Genomic DNA, 15434 nt, shown 5'->3' on the forward strand with positions numbered 1-15434 from the left:
CCATGATAAATGGAACATTAGTATTTTAACACAGTAGCCTCTCTCTTGTTATTCCACACGCAGCAATATTCTAGCATAAGGCAATATCCTGTACAGAATCAAGTCAGGACACACAAACCAATGGTTGATGTTGTGAGCAGCATCCGAGTATGACAGCAATCAACCTAGACACAAGTACAGTAATCCCACAAGGTGTTATCTTGGAGGAATGTATAATCCATGTGCATGAATACTGACAACAATTCAGTCACTCAAATCGGATCATTTATTCAACCAACTTTAACAGGCGGAGAAATACCAAGTATTTTGGTTTTATCACAAACATTGTTATCAAAAACAAAAAACAAACACAGAATACTAAAGCAATGTTATCAGGTAGGTCAGCATCTCCTGTAAGCTATCCACACTGCCTACTCTGTATGTTCATACTCAGATTATTTCGTTTGGTTGCATTTATAGAAAATCAGTATAATGCTGGACAGACAATATTCTTCATTTAATTTGGTTGCCATGGATAATAAATTATAATAATACTGGACAGACCATATTCATTTCATTTAGTCGACATGGACAGATAATCAGTATAATGCTGGACACAGACAAATACTACACACAAAGTAAAATATGTGACACAGTATAGTGTGAACAGGGAAAGTTATTGCTTTGATACACCAACAAAATGACAATATATACATGTCCAATGTTTTCTTATACAGATGCCTCATACATACATAATTAGATATATGCACTTATAAAGATTATGTACATTAGAATAACGGTATCAATGAATAAATAATCCAAACAGAAATCTCAAATTCTTATTGCAAATTGAAAGTAGAATTTTAATATGGATGTTTAGTAAAGTCCCATTAGAAACTGTTTTTCAAGTATTCATTGGTATTGAAGTTTTAAAAAAGGGTGATTATTCCATTTTAAACAATATAAATTTCTAAGTTCACAATATACAAAATCACAGTTTTATCCTTAGTTTTATTTCTTCTTCTTCTTTCCTTTCTTCCCCTTCTTTCCCTTTTTGCCTTTCTTTCCTTTCCCTCCCTTTCCTCCGCCGTCGTCATCGTCACCCTGTGCTGCCTTCGCTCGCTTCTTTCCCAGCGGTGTCTTCGCATACCAAGCCTGTATGGAACATTCGAGTTTAACATTTACAGTTTATTCTTGTTATTTTATTTATATAGAGCTTACTGATCATGTCTCCTGGTATATATTCAAAGGATTGGGGTGGGGTAGCCTAGTGGTTAAAGCATTCACATGTCACGAAGAAGACACAGGTTAAAATCTGTGAAGCCCTTCTTTGGTGTCCCTCACAGTGATATTACTGGAATATTACTAAAAACGGTGTAAAACAATATCCACTCACTCGCTTGTCACGACAAAGACACAGGTTCCCCACATGGTTATAATATGTGAATCCCATTTTTTGGCTTCCACAGCCACAATATTGCTGGAATATTGCTAAAAATGTAATATTGCGCAAAACCATACTCACTCACTCATGTAGTAGCTTGTATCATTTCAATACATACCTTGAAAGATTCCTCTTCCTCTTTGTAGATGGGGTCAATCCTGGCTAGCGGTGCCACGAACTCCACAGCCTGCAAGTGCTTCTTGGACAGCTGCTGGATACGCGGTCAGTGAGCACCTGCTGGACGGCCGTCACCATGTGGCCGGGTGTGTAGCCGTCCGTCACCTTGGACAGTGAGCTGACGTCCAGGTGGTTGGTCAAAACACCGTTATACTTGGTGATGAGGCGCCGCCAAAGCACTGAAGGAGAAGAGGTCGAATTCAAACAACTAGCAGTTGAGTTGCCCAGTTGATACCATTTGGGGGAGTTATGTTTGGTTTCCCTCTGTTGGAAGGATATTGAAGGTACAATTGTTTGTTTATTTGACACTCCACTGACCAACATTACAACTAGGGGTGTTGCGATACGCGAATGTATCGATACATCGATACATTTTTACTGACGATACGATACGCGATACATGCTTGCGTGTATCGATTCCTATTTTAAAACTTTATCGATTCAAATTTTTATGCTATATCCATCTCTGTCAAAGTCTTGATAGTAAAATTATACCAGATGGCTCCGATAAATAGATGTAGCTATCTTTACTTAAAAAATAAGTTGGAAACTAACAGCTTTTGTGATTGGCTAGACTATTTTGATGGACCAATCAGCGAGCACGTACGTTGCCGGTAAGGTAATGCTATGAAAAGGCGCGATAATTATGTATCGCGATACGTATCGTATCGTGACCTTAAAATCGTGATACGTATCGTATCGTGAGATTGGTGTATCGTGACACCCCTAATTACAACTGTATTGTAATGGTCTGTCTATAAACAGCTGACAGCAAAAGCATTGATCTATGGTGTTAGGTGTTAGGATCATGGTGTTAGAACCTAGGCCGAAACATCTCTCACTCTGTAAACAAAGAAGTTGTTCATCCATATATTGTCATCCTTTCTTTCTCTAAGATGCAAAATGGGAATGATGTACAGCAATGCATGAAATAACCATTTGTACTGTACAATGTTGTGCACTCACAGTGTCTGGACGCGTAGTCTGGTCGGGGGGATGAGGATGATCCGGTTGTAGCAGCTCATCAGGGGCTTCATCTCCCCATCAAACGGACATCTGGTCGTCCCCACAAGGAGCAGACGGTCTTCAGACTTGATGGTCTTCAGGGCCTTGGGCAGCTCCTTCTTCAGACGCTTCGGGTCAGTCTTACAAAGGAAACATTTAAATCATGGGTCATCTCGATTTTGAAAACAGAGCAAGTGTTGTTGTAGTGGACATGTGGTGGACATTTCCAAATTTGACAAACTGTGTACAATGCAATTTTGTTCTCTGAATTATACCAGGTGAACAATTGACTTTTCTTTGCATGTGTTTGTGATGGTCGGCACCAGTGTGGCAGGATATGCTCACCTATATACAATCAACTTGCTTTTAGCAGAGATTTCATACAATAAGGACAAAAGCTCTGTTATCTGACATTTGTAAATACAAAAGATGTGTAAGATGCAGTTATTCACAGATCAGTTGAGGTCCAGAATGCAGCAGAACCTCACTGAGTGGATGATGTGACAGGTGACCCACCCTTAAACCAAGTTGCTTGCTGTTTTTTAGCCATTTTGACCATGCTAAAAGAACCAGGCTATAGTTTTCCATCTTGAGTTACTTCCCCTTTGTAAAATCTACCCAAACCCCAACTCATTACATGACAAGTCAGATTTGTCTGGCACCAGTCTAATGACTGCTGTATGACTGTTGTATGATGTGTTTCTATGTTTGAGTCCAGCCTTGCCCATACTACAAACATACTGCCACTTCTTGGGTAACAATCATCTGTTTCTCTTTATAAAATGTTTCCAGGAATCCCCGACTTACTGGATCGGTTTTAGGCACTTTCTTCTTGAACATCTTCTCACATTCACCAATGTAGAACACAGAGGGCTGCATAAGACGGCCAACCTAGGGACATCAATCAACATATACAAGAATCATCCTTATGCTCCAGGCAACATTCTGTGCTAATACTAGTAATAGACAAGACATCAAAGTGAAAGTTGGAAGAACCTCGAGAAATTGTGGATACAATTGTTCTGACAGACAGTATTAGGGATAGACAATGTTCACTTTCATCCATCCAGATCCTCAGTAAAACCATAAAAGCACATAGGTTGGTTAATAATAGCAACGTACGCTTGAAGATCCGGGTTAGAATTGGTCTTCATCAACCCATGCTTGTCATAAGAGGCGAATAATGGAGGTGGTTGACACATTGCATCATAACAAAATTACATGGATCGATGCTCATGCTGTTGGAATATAGTTGAAATATTGCTGAGTGCGACATTAAACAACAAACAAACAAATAATAATAGCAATGATGAATTTTTGTGATGGAGGTTGGGGGGATGGGATTAAGGAATTGGATGGTCATAAAAAGAGATGGATTATAAAAATTATTGAGAGGGGATGGTTGGGGGCAGCATGTAAAAATTACACAGTTTAATTGTACTCACCTTGAAGACAAGATGCATCAGCATCTTCAGACCGTCCTTCCCGGGGTATTTTCCAGCCAGGTTGGCAGCACTCAGGTCAAACAGGTTGGCTCCCGTCTCCTGGCAAATAGCGTGGACCAACATCCGCTTGCCTGTACCACGTGGTCCCGCCAGCATGATGGACTTGGTGATGGGTGCACTGTCATGCACAGCTGCGGAACCTGGGGTCACATGAATGAATGTTGTTTTACGCAGAAGTCCACATTATTCCAGCTTCTACATAGCAGAGAGCAAATAATAGAGCTACTCCAGGAAAATCAATATAAGGTATCTTGAGCCATATTTTAATGAAATGTAATCATCCAGGTTACACACTGTGACTATCCAGGGATATGTTAACTGGGTCTTATAAAACACAATGGGACGCAAGGGACTTCTTCTAACTCCACACTTGTCATCGGTTCCCAGTTGCGCAGATCGATGCTCATGCTGTTGATCACTGGATTGTCTGGTCCACACTCAATTATTTACAGACCGCCGCAATATAGCTGGAATATTGCTGAGTGCGGCATAAAACTAAACTCACTCACCCACTCTAACTCCACACTGGGTACAAGAATACAAAATAAAGATTCCAAGGCTTTTTTTAATCATATATACAAGACAAGCACCTCAGGCATATTACTTCTAGTTAAACAGTTTATTTCGTTCAAGCCTTATAAATTCCCAGGCCCCCCTAAACCCCAACCCCTCCTCCCAAAGGTCACTAAGACTTCATTAATATAAGTTGTAATTCTTAACAACTTCATAAAAGCAAGGTTCTGAAAAACAACAAGCTCAGACAATTGTAATTCCAATAAGGTTCTGGCTCATGATATAACACAAAGAGTTATGATAATGTCAGCTCTTACCTAACGGCAGTATGCCAAACTCTGTCACCAGCCTCCTGACATCACTGAGGGAAGGCATAGGTTCAATGTTGGCCTGACGTAGAGTTGTTCCCAGATAGCTGTATTCTCCTTCAAAGTCGGACAGCTTGATCTGTGGGGTCCCGGATGATGATGCCTTGAGTCACCAGCTCCTCGTACAGGTCTTCGATGGTCCTGATGAAGGAATAATTTGATCTATTTTTTTTGTTCTGCTTGTTGTTTAACACAAAACACAACACTCAGTAATATTCCAGTTATAGGGCAGCGGTCTGTTATAACTGAGTCTGGACCAGATAATCTTGTGATCAACAGCATGAGCATCGATCTATGATTGGGATATGATGACATGTGTCAACCAAGTCAATGAACTTGACTATCCGACGTGAGCCACCTCTTACGACAATATGGGTTACTGAAGACTAATTCAAACCTGGATGATGAAGGTAGACACAGAATTCAGTAAAGCCAGATAAACGCTATTTGACATTTCTAAACTGGTCTGTGTTGCCCAGACTCAGGTGTTTACAGGCCTCCTCGTATTGCTGGAATATTGCTGACTGTTGCATAAAACAACAATCGCACAAACAAACAAATACATCTGGACTTACCTGTCGGGAGTGAGGTCCTTCTCCTTCTTCTTCTTCTTGCCCTTCTTTCCACTCTTCTTCTTCTTCTTCTTCTTTTTGCCAGATTTCTTCCCTTTCCCCTTTTTGCCCTTGTCACGATCCACCGCCTGAGAACAACACGATCAGAGTTAGAAAATAACAATAATGAAAAGGAGTGCTTGTCATAACCTCTATATTAACAGTTACTGATTATGGGGTCCTAGATTCAAATAGTCTAGGAACAAAGTCAATAGAATTTTTTGTTTGAAACTCAAAATGACTTTATGAAAAATAAAGCATACAACTTTATGGATGACAACTTTTTGTTCATTGCATAGAGCGTCCTTATGGTGTATATTTGTGTACCGTTATCAAGCTAAAAGTGAAATGAATGTCCTTTATGAATTCAAAATTAACAAATGAATTTAAAAATGTCGCACAGTGTCACAACTGAAGGGTAATAAAAACATAGAAAACAATTGAAGGCCACATGTAACTGGTACTAACCATCTTGAGGTTCTTCAGTTCAGTCCTCATCAGTTCATCCACCTGAACTCTGACCTCATCCTCCACCTCATGTCGCTTCTCCTCCTTAATCAACTCAGCATCGTGTTTCTGGGAGAAGTTGTCACTCTCGTCTCTTAACTGCCACACATCTGTAGCACGAAAAACACAGGCATAATTATGGATCACATTTTACTTGCAGCATAAAACATACACGATGACACATATAATATCCCAATTGTGTATCCCTGTCCCATCCAAATGAGTGAGTGAGTGAGTTTAGTTTTATGCCGCACTCAGCAATATTCCAGCTATATGACGGCGGTCTGTAAATAATTTAGTCTGGACCAGACAATCCAGTGATCAACAGCATGAACATCAATCTACACAATTGGGAAATGATGACATGTGTCAACCAAGTTAGTGAGCCTCACCACCCAATCCCGTTTGTCGCCTCTTATGACAAGCATGGGTTACTGAAGATCAATTCTATCCCAGATCTTCACTGGTCCCCATCCAAACGGGAGGTGATGCAGGTCTCAGACAGTTACCATGCTGTCATCAAGGGGAATCCCCAGATTCAAGAACAAATATATTCCATGTGCATCTAGACAGCTTGCTGCCGATGAAGGTATGATTGTTGTTTACTTTCTGTATGACAACTCACTTTTGTACTGGTCGGTTCCTTCATTGACAGCTGGGACAAAATTGGAAGGAGCCATTTTCCATCCCTCTTCTTCTTCCTTAAAGATAAAGAAAATGTAATTTTCTGAGTAAAATTGATATTTTATACTTATCCTGACTCATGCTCTTTTGCTTGTCCCCTTCCTCTTGTGAACATAGTGGAACACTTGTATCTCCTTAATTGAAGCTCCCTTCAATGTAAAATCACTAATTGGTACTCACCCACGAGTTACCTCCCCTGCCGTAAGGGCGGGAACAGGTGTCGCCACCCTCTGGCCTCATGCTTCACTCTCTCCTGATTTTGCGAGCCCAACACTTGAATTTACAGGGAAATCCAAAGTGTTATGTGGGGAGGATGGGAGGGCTAACCTCATGAGTCAGGATAAGTATAAAATATCAATTTTACTCAGAAAATTACATATTTTTCCTTATCCTGACTCATGCTCTTTTGCTTGTAGAATCCAACGGGAGGTGGTGGGTAAACAGAATACTTTGGATTAATTAGTGATTTAAGTAAGTGATATTGTAATAACTTCTTGGGAACTTCATAAGGCATTGAGACTTAGGATATTTCCTTATAATAATCCATAGATATATACACTATAAGTGGGGTATTACCTTACTAATATACTGATATATCAATATATATATATAAACTGCTACTCTAACGTAGCTGTACACTGAATATAACTCAGTATGAGCTTAAGGTTGAATAACCTAAGCTAAATATGTACATAGCCCTAGAACTCCATGGAGTTATAAGCTAGTGAATATATGTATCATATATCTAATAATCTAGAGTGGGGGGTGAATATTAGCGCCTACGAGGGACTGTCAATTGCTGGCGAGGACCAAAGGACCGAAATGATGAATGCCAGAGGCGTCCTCGTGGTGATATCTCTGAGATAGTGATTAGCAAACACCATGTTAGATTTCCAAAAGCATCCTTCCATAATTGTATTCAATGAACAGTTACCATGAAGGCGAGGGTGGATGCCAATGCCCTGATTTCATGGGGATTTGATGCTGTTGGAGGGTCCAGTCCTGCTGCCTTATAGGCCAGTAAAATGACAGTTCTTATCCATATTGATATGGTGAGTGCGAGAGACTTCTGTCTGATTTGTAGGCGATAGCGGGATGAACAATCTTCTGGCGATCTTAAGCCTTGTTTTGGAAACGACGTAAATAGATTATGAGAGCTCGTACTGGGCATAGAGATAAGTCCAATGTATCTTGAGATCAAGAATTGAGGATAAGCGCAGGGATGTGAAATAACCTGTCTGGTTGACCTGGTAGTTGATTTTTAGCGATGAAATCCCATCTTAATCCCAGGTGCTGTCTTTTGATTTTCATCAAACTGTATCCTCTCATAATCTAGAGCATGAATTTCAGATATTCTGGCTGCCGTGGCTAGCGATAACAGGAAGACTGTTTTCTGTGAGAGAAATTCAAAGCGTTGTCGATTCCAATGGTTCGTAATCCTCACTTGTGAGGTGTCGTAAAACTACATTCAGATCCCAAGCTGGAAGTGGAATTTCGCTTTTGGTCCTCCAATCGGAAAGCACGTAGTAAGGCCAGTAACTCTGGTGTTCTTGTTAATTTAACACCCGTTCTCATAGAAATCACAGAACTAAGCTGGCAAGATATGTTGACAATGTCGAGCCTTTTAAATGTTTGTTTTGCCGTAAGTAACACAAATAGTCTGCCACTTGAGGATCGTAGCATCTCTCGCTGTAAAACCCTTGTTTGTTGCATAATTTTGAAACTTTGCCACTTGTCATCATTACAAGGATTCTGGCGTTGAGTATCGTAAAGAGCAAAGCGTGACCGCTTTTGCAGCCCTGGTAGAATATCCTCTCTTGTTTAAACACATTTTAATACAGTCCATCACGTGAAGTTTGAATACTTCTGGGTTTCTGTGCACCTGTTTGGTGTGAGGATGTATTAACAGGTTTCTTGGCGCTTAGGTAGTTCTAGTGCCGGTTGACCCGATATCTTGTATTAAGGCGGAAACCACGTTCTGGCCGACCAATAGGGTAGCGACCAAAGTGAGTTGTAGGCTCTGCGTTTGGTTGATTTTCTGTAATACTAGAGGTATTATTGCTGAAGTGGAAGCGTGACGCATTGAGGCCTTCCCATGAAATGCTTAGAGCGTCTGTTGCCCATGCTTGTGGGTCTGGCACTGGTGACACGAATGTCGGTAGTTGATTGTTGAACCTTGTGGCGAATAGATCTACTAGCGGCTCCTATTTGCTTGATTATCTGTGCAAATATCTCTGTATTGAGCATCCATTCTGTCGTGACGGTAGATGTGGCGAGAGTCGCGTCTGCTAGTATATTCCTGGCTCGGGGAATGTGGCATGCTTTGACATGTAGATTTAGATCTTGGATTAATTCGAACAGTTGAAAGGTTAAATTCAAAAGGTTCGGCGATCTCGTTGAGCCTTGTCTGTTCACATAAAAGCGCCACTGTCGAGTTGTCGGTATGTATCATCAGGTGCGCATTCTGTAGAATGTTGCTCCAATGTCTTATGGCGTTGATTACAGCTTTCATCTCTAATGCGTTTATGTGGAGTTTGCTTTCTAGCTGAGTCCATAACCCTGATGCCGTCCGATTGAGAGATGAGCTCCCCAACCTTGGAAGCACTTAGCGTCTACATATAGATGGGTCTTGAATTCCTGCTCTGCTAAACAAATCCCTTCGCAGACATTCGATTTCTTTGTCCACCATAATAGATGAGGTCTGAGATGTATCGGTAGACTGAATGGTTGTAGGTCGTCGAGATGTGTATTGACGAAGACCTGTAACGGACGTAACTGTAATCTGCCTATGACTGTCAAGTCTTGGGCTGATGTTAGAAGACCTAGTAAGCTCTGCCATTGTCGAAGTGGTAGCGGTGACAGTAGAGCTGGTGGAATGATCTGTTGGATCTTGAGCCAACGGTCTTCTGGTCACGACTATACGGTTGAGATTGGTGATAAATCGGATTCCTAGGAATTGCAGATCTTCGCGATGGTACTAGGTCCGACTTTGTGTAAGTTTACTAACCATCCCAGCTGTGTTAGTAGCTTTATGATGTAGTTTAACTGTAGTTTGAGATGCTGTGGATCTTGATCTACTTGTATCCCGTCGTCGAGGAAGAAGCACTGCGTAGCCCTTGACGATGTAGATAGATAACAATCGGTTTCGTTATCCTCGTGAATAACCATGGGGCTGATGCTATTCCGAATGGGAGTACTTTCCACTGGTAATGTAACCCGTCTAGCGTAAACCGAAGGTATTTCCTGGATTCGGGATGTATTGGGATGTGCAGATAAGCATCTTGTAGATCTATACTGCCCATGTAGTCCATGGGGCGAATCATCTGCGTAACTCGCGGTAGATGTATCATAGTGAACCTGGGTGGTTTGTTTAAGTAAGTCTTGTTGAATAAGCTCATGTTGTAAATGAGTCTGTATTTCTCCTTGGAGTTCTTCTTGGGTACTAGGAAAACTGGGGAGTAGAAACCTGGTTCGATGTTTCCTTGCTCTATTACTTCTATGGCCTGCTTGGTTAGGAGTAATGTAACCGCCCTCTCTTAACTTTAGTAGTTGTTGTGCCTCTACCTCGAACTTGTGAGGGTTGACTGTTAGTGGAGGCTTGGCCTGTAGTGGGATCTGAAATCAGCGTTGAAGAATGTTGGAGACATAGGTGTCTTGAAGTATTCCCCAGTTTTCCCAGTGTAGTTGAAGACGTCCACCCACTTGTGACGGTTGTACTGGAGCGGCTGGGGTGGAAGACTCCAGTCGTTCGAACCTGTCTTTCAGCGTTTATAGTTAAGGGAACCTCTGGGTGTCCTGCCTCGTCCTGACCCTCCTCTATAGTTGCCATATGGGCTTAATTTAAAAGAATCTCTTCCCCTGGAACTGGCAATCTTCCTGTCTCTAGCTCTTTGTAGGCCCGTGAATTTAGATCTCCCTGAGTATCTTTGTGAAGTCTGTCGAATGACACTGGCTAGCGTGTCCATCGATTTAATCATCAGGACTTCTCTAGAATCCTTGGTGACTTCTTTGGAGACTGTGTCTATTCCTCCGTCAAATATGGATGGGGAAGACCACGGGGCTGTATATAGTGGAGCTGTAAAGTTCTCACCCCAGTTGCAGGAAGCTAGGAGGCCTTGACGACGAGCTAAGGTCAGTGCTGCTGAGACAGGCGTCAGATGATCTGTTAAAACTGCTGGTCCTTCTTTTTGCATCAGTAGGGCCGAGTAAATCATTCTGTCATCTTCAGAGGTCGTGTTCGAAATCTGGAGATAAGTGTCTCATTTATTGTTCTAGATCTATTTAGACCGAAGAACATACTGCTTCGTCATGGTTTCTATCTGAACCAATTTCCGATCATCAATCTTGTAGTACTTGTTCTTGGCATCGGAGATCAGCTTATAGTTCTCATCGATGTCTTGCGCTTTGAAGAAGGGTTCCATATTATGCGTGGAGAACTTCTTGGCTGAAATTTGGCAGATGTGGCGTCTGAACCTTTGTGGCTTTGTTAAATGCTGTATCTAGGTTCTGAGGTACCGCCCTAATCGGTCGATTGGGGGTAGTGTAATAGCATCTGGCGTCATCTTCTTTCATCAGATAAGTCTGCGCTTTATTGCCACTCTTGGAAGGTGATGAGAGATCTAGATTATTGACCATCCAATATCTTATCTCTGCATCTGAGAAAATAATTCCTCCATCATCTTCCATTCCATCATCATAGATAAGAGGTTGTTGCTCTTCTGATGTAGGGCTGTGTGGCTCTATCTCTATATCGTTTGCTTGTGGAGATCTAGTTGTAGGCTTATGTGCAGACCTGTGAGGTGATCGACGTGGTGATCGGCGAGGTGATCGTCTTGGTGATCTATATCGATAGGTTGACCTTCTTGGCGATCTATGAGGGGACTGATAACCAGCCCGAAGCTCTTGTGTAGTCCCTTGCTGATCTTTTAGATGAAGACGATCTGGGTTCAGGTGTCCTTCGCGAAGCGCCAGCGAAGCTTATATCGTCGGTCCTGGGGAACGATGATATGACCTTCGCGAAGGCTTGCGTGTGGTCTGGTGATCAGATTCCATATCTGAGTATGACGCCGAAGAAGGTGATGATTCTTCCCGCCTTCGCGAAGGCCTTCGCGAAGGCTGTACATCTGGGTCCTTCGTCGAGGTGGTCTGTGACTTCCTTCGCGAAGGCTGCATTGTCGTGGCTGCTACGTTGACAGATGGTGCCCCTGGGGTGCTGTCTACGTTGGAGCCTTCGCGATGGCTCGGACCCTGGGATGGCTGCTTCTCCAGTCTATAGTGGCCTTCCATCATAATCATGATCTGTTTCATAAGATCGTTTGGGATGATCTGCGACGTAGTAGATGGTGCCCTTTCTGCTGTGTTAGCGGTGGGGCCCTCAGCGATCTCGTCTGACATCAGTGTAGAGGCATCAGGCTGCTTGTTGATCTCTGCTGACGTCACTGTCGCTGTCACTGGTCGCTTCTTGTGGCGTATGTCGGGTATGATGATCGGCTGGTCATCGTAGAGGCCAATTCTGCTGCTGGAAGCGATCTCGTCTGAGAAAGTTCTCGATGACTTCGTGAGATTTCCCTTTGGAGGAAGACGCTGCCCTGGGAAGTCACGAAGTCTGCGTTGAGAAGACGTTGAGGCCCTCTTGGACTTTGTCTGCGATGACTGGATGTCTGGAGAGGCCGGTCGCTTCTTAGAGGTGACGGACTGCATCCCACGTCCCTCTTCGATGGGGTCTCAAGCAGAACACCAGGCGGGAGGATCACTCGACAGCAGTTGACTGGATGGGCAATCCGGCGTATCGGCCATGTCTACACCTAGTTTGCGTGACCTATCTGCAACACGTCTCAAGACGCAAAGATGGTATTTATCAAAGGCAGAATTGGTTAAATTTATGCAGTAACTGCAGCGTGAGTCAAACGCACAAACGTAGTACAACTAGGGCATACCACATGCGGATCCGCGAGCGAAAAGCGTAATCTACAAATAGTACAGTTTTTCATCAATGTAAAACTAGCTGAACAATCACGAACTCCATTGAATAAACAGTAGAAATACGATTAATTATTACGCAAATAACTGAAGGATACTAGCTATACCTTTATAGTAAACTATAAAAGGTAACTAACTAAGAAAAACCAAAGGATATAGTGTGTAAGGAGACACAGGCGCTCTCACATCCTGCTCACTGGGCGAAGAAGGAGAGAGTGAAGCATGAGGCCAGAGGGTGGCGACACCTGTTCCCGCGCTTACGGCAGGGGAGGTAACTCGTGGGTGAGTACCAATTAGTGATTTTACATTGAAGGGAGCTTCAATTAAGGAGATACAAGTGTTCCACTATGTTCGCAAGAGGAAGGGGACAAGCAAAAGAGCATGAGTCAGGATAAGGAAAAATTAAAAATATTATCCATAAGGGTAGAATGATACTGTGCAATAATTTTCTGCTATTCGCACATTTGCATTTCAGCAACTCTCAATGCTGGTCAACTGGCTGGAGTGAAATGACAACCCAGTGTTTTCATTAATGAAAAAAACTATGACATGATAACATCTTAACAATACACTGCCTCCAGTGAAGTCAGTTTTTCGGGTAGATGGGGTATACATGTTTTATTTTCTCTCTTAACATCTCAATGAGTAATTTCAAGAAAGTTTAAGCCCTGAATTATCTGTCCCTCATAAATGAATGCTGTTAACCTCTTGTCAAAGGCTTGGGACTTACATTGTTTATTCACCTTGGACGGATAAATACTCAATTTGCTATCTTTTCTATACATCTATCCTTCAGTACTTGTCATGTTTCACCAATTACAAAAACCCTGCATGACATCCTAGGTTATCCAGTGTCCCATGTCCCAGATATTTAATGACAAATATCCTGATCCTGTTCATCACCTTGGTTTTGTTCCCAGCTCAATTTGTAATGCTAAAAATAGCTAAAAATTGCTAAAATATTTTGTTGTTTAACGCCACACTCACCAATACTCCAGGTACTAGTATAGGACTGCTGTCTGTAAAATAATTGGGTCTGGACCAGACAATCCAGTGATCAACAACATGAGCATCGATCTATGCAATGTGAGTGGGATACGATGACACATGTCAACCAAGTCAGCGAGTCTGACCAACCGATCCCGTTAGTCGCCTCTTACGACAAGAATGATACTCTCATCAACAAACAAATACTCTCATCATCAAGAGAAATTCTATTCAAAGACAGGTGACAATATTGGATCTGGTAACCACTTCCCCATAAAGGTATGTGATCAAAGAGCCCAGGATATTTATTATAATAGCATTGAGACCCATGTTACACACAGGATAAATTTGAGGGTGATGTTGTCCATTGGTAACACAATGCCTTACCTCATCATCCCCTCCTTTTCCCTTCTTTCCTTTCTTTCCCTTTTTGTCCTTCTTCTTGTCTTTCTTTCCCTTCTTGCCTTTCTTGTCTTTCTTTCCTTTCCCCTTGTCATCCTCCTGCAAGTCAAGATGGAGAGTCTAACACATGCAGTACTGGTCATGCATTTTCATCAAATCGTGGCATTTGCAGAAACAAATCACATTTATAAATTTAAATATGGAAAACACATCTTGTAGTACTGTTGAGTAATAAGGATACACACTGTAATAATGAGACAAATCTCGATCTTTTCATTATCAGACATAGCAAGTGATTTGAGTCGAATGTTTAGTTCATATACTACAGAGAACCCACTTTAACTTAATGTCCTCATGACTGTACAAAATTGTTTATTTTTCAAAGTTTAATATGATGTGATTGCACATACAACAAGGGGACCATCTAGATTTTGACACATTCTGGCCACCCTTCGCAGTTGACGAAAGTATTCATCAACTTGTTGTTTTCTGTTTGCATGTTTGTAATTAAACTTCACACGCAGCAGTATTCCAGCTGTATGTTGGTGACATGAAGATAGCAGTCAGGACCGGACAATCCGATGATCAATATTGCGAGAAACGGTTCACACCATCGGGTACACATCACACAACCTGGGCCCCGTTTCACAAAGCTCTCGTAAGCCTAAGATCTCGTAACTTTTCTCATAGCATTCGTACCTCCTATGTTACAGTATAGGAAGTACGATGATCTGAAAAGATTCACAGACTATCTAAAGCTTTGTGCTTTAATGGCCATAAGGTAACTGAGACTGGTCATGATCACAGTCTATACATTTGTTTCTGGGGACAGTTCTAACCCAGAAATCCCTGCATTTTAAAAACTAATATCACATCAAGGTGTAGGGAAGTATCAGACCCAGGAACATTATTATTTTATTTTTGGTTTCATGATTTCATGGAAATGGGTCACATTTTGACTCTTGACTCCAGTTTTGTGTATTGTGTTATCACATTGAAAGGATTTTCAAGTGAAAGAGGTTTCACTCTACACATACATGACTGCAAACTCCAAAGTGACAGGTATGATGGTGATGATGATGAGTGTACAACCCATACAGACGTGCCTAGACTACAACAGACTACAACACAAACACACCACACATTACATGCAGTAACTGCATTCCTATGTAATACACCAGTTGGGTTGGACTCATGCTATTTCTGGTATTCTCTCTGTGTTTCAACCGAATGTTCGAAGGAAGACGTAAGTGACTGGTTGTGGACTTTAACT

At 41.9% G+C, this 15434-nt stretch overlaps 1 protein-coding gene across 1 annotated transcript in view; it reads right to left on the reverse strand.

The window, feature by feature from the left end:
• Positions 1-247: 247 nt before the first annotated feature.
• The window catches only part of LOC124270153 (dynein regulatory complex protein 11-like), a 28567-nt gene continuing 13380 nt past the window's right edge, over positions 248-15434 (reverse strand). The window contains 13 exon segments of the mRNA XM_046705180.1: positions 248-1134; positions 1542-1645; positions 1648-1779; positions 2567-2594; positions 2596-2745; positions 3413-3496; positions 4051-4250; positions 4941-5076; positions 5078-5132; positions 5567-5691; positions 6071-6219; positions 6735-6810; positions 14147-14260. Coding sequence (XP_046561136.1) covers positions 991-1134; positions 1542-1645; positions 1648-1779; positions 2567-2594; positions 2596-2745; positions 3413-3496; positions 4051-4250; positions 4941-5076; positions 5078-5132; positions 5567-5691; positions 6071-6219; positions 6735-6810; positions 14147-14260 — 1497 coding nt within the window. The 3' untranslated portion in view covers positions 248-990.

This window comes from Haliotis rubra, unplaced genomic scaffold (assembly GCF_003918875.1).
Source record: "Haliotis rubra isolate DU_JTF1 unplaced genomic scaffold, ASM391887v1 Scf15, whole genome shotgun sequence".
Classification (NCBI taxonomy): domain Eukaryota; kingdom Metazoa; phylum Mollusca; class Gastropoda; order Lepetellida; family Haliotidae; genus Haliotis; species Haliotis rubra.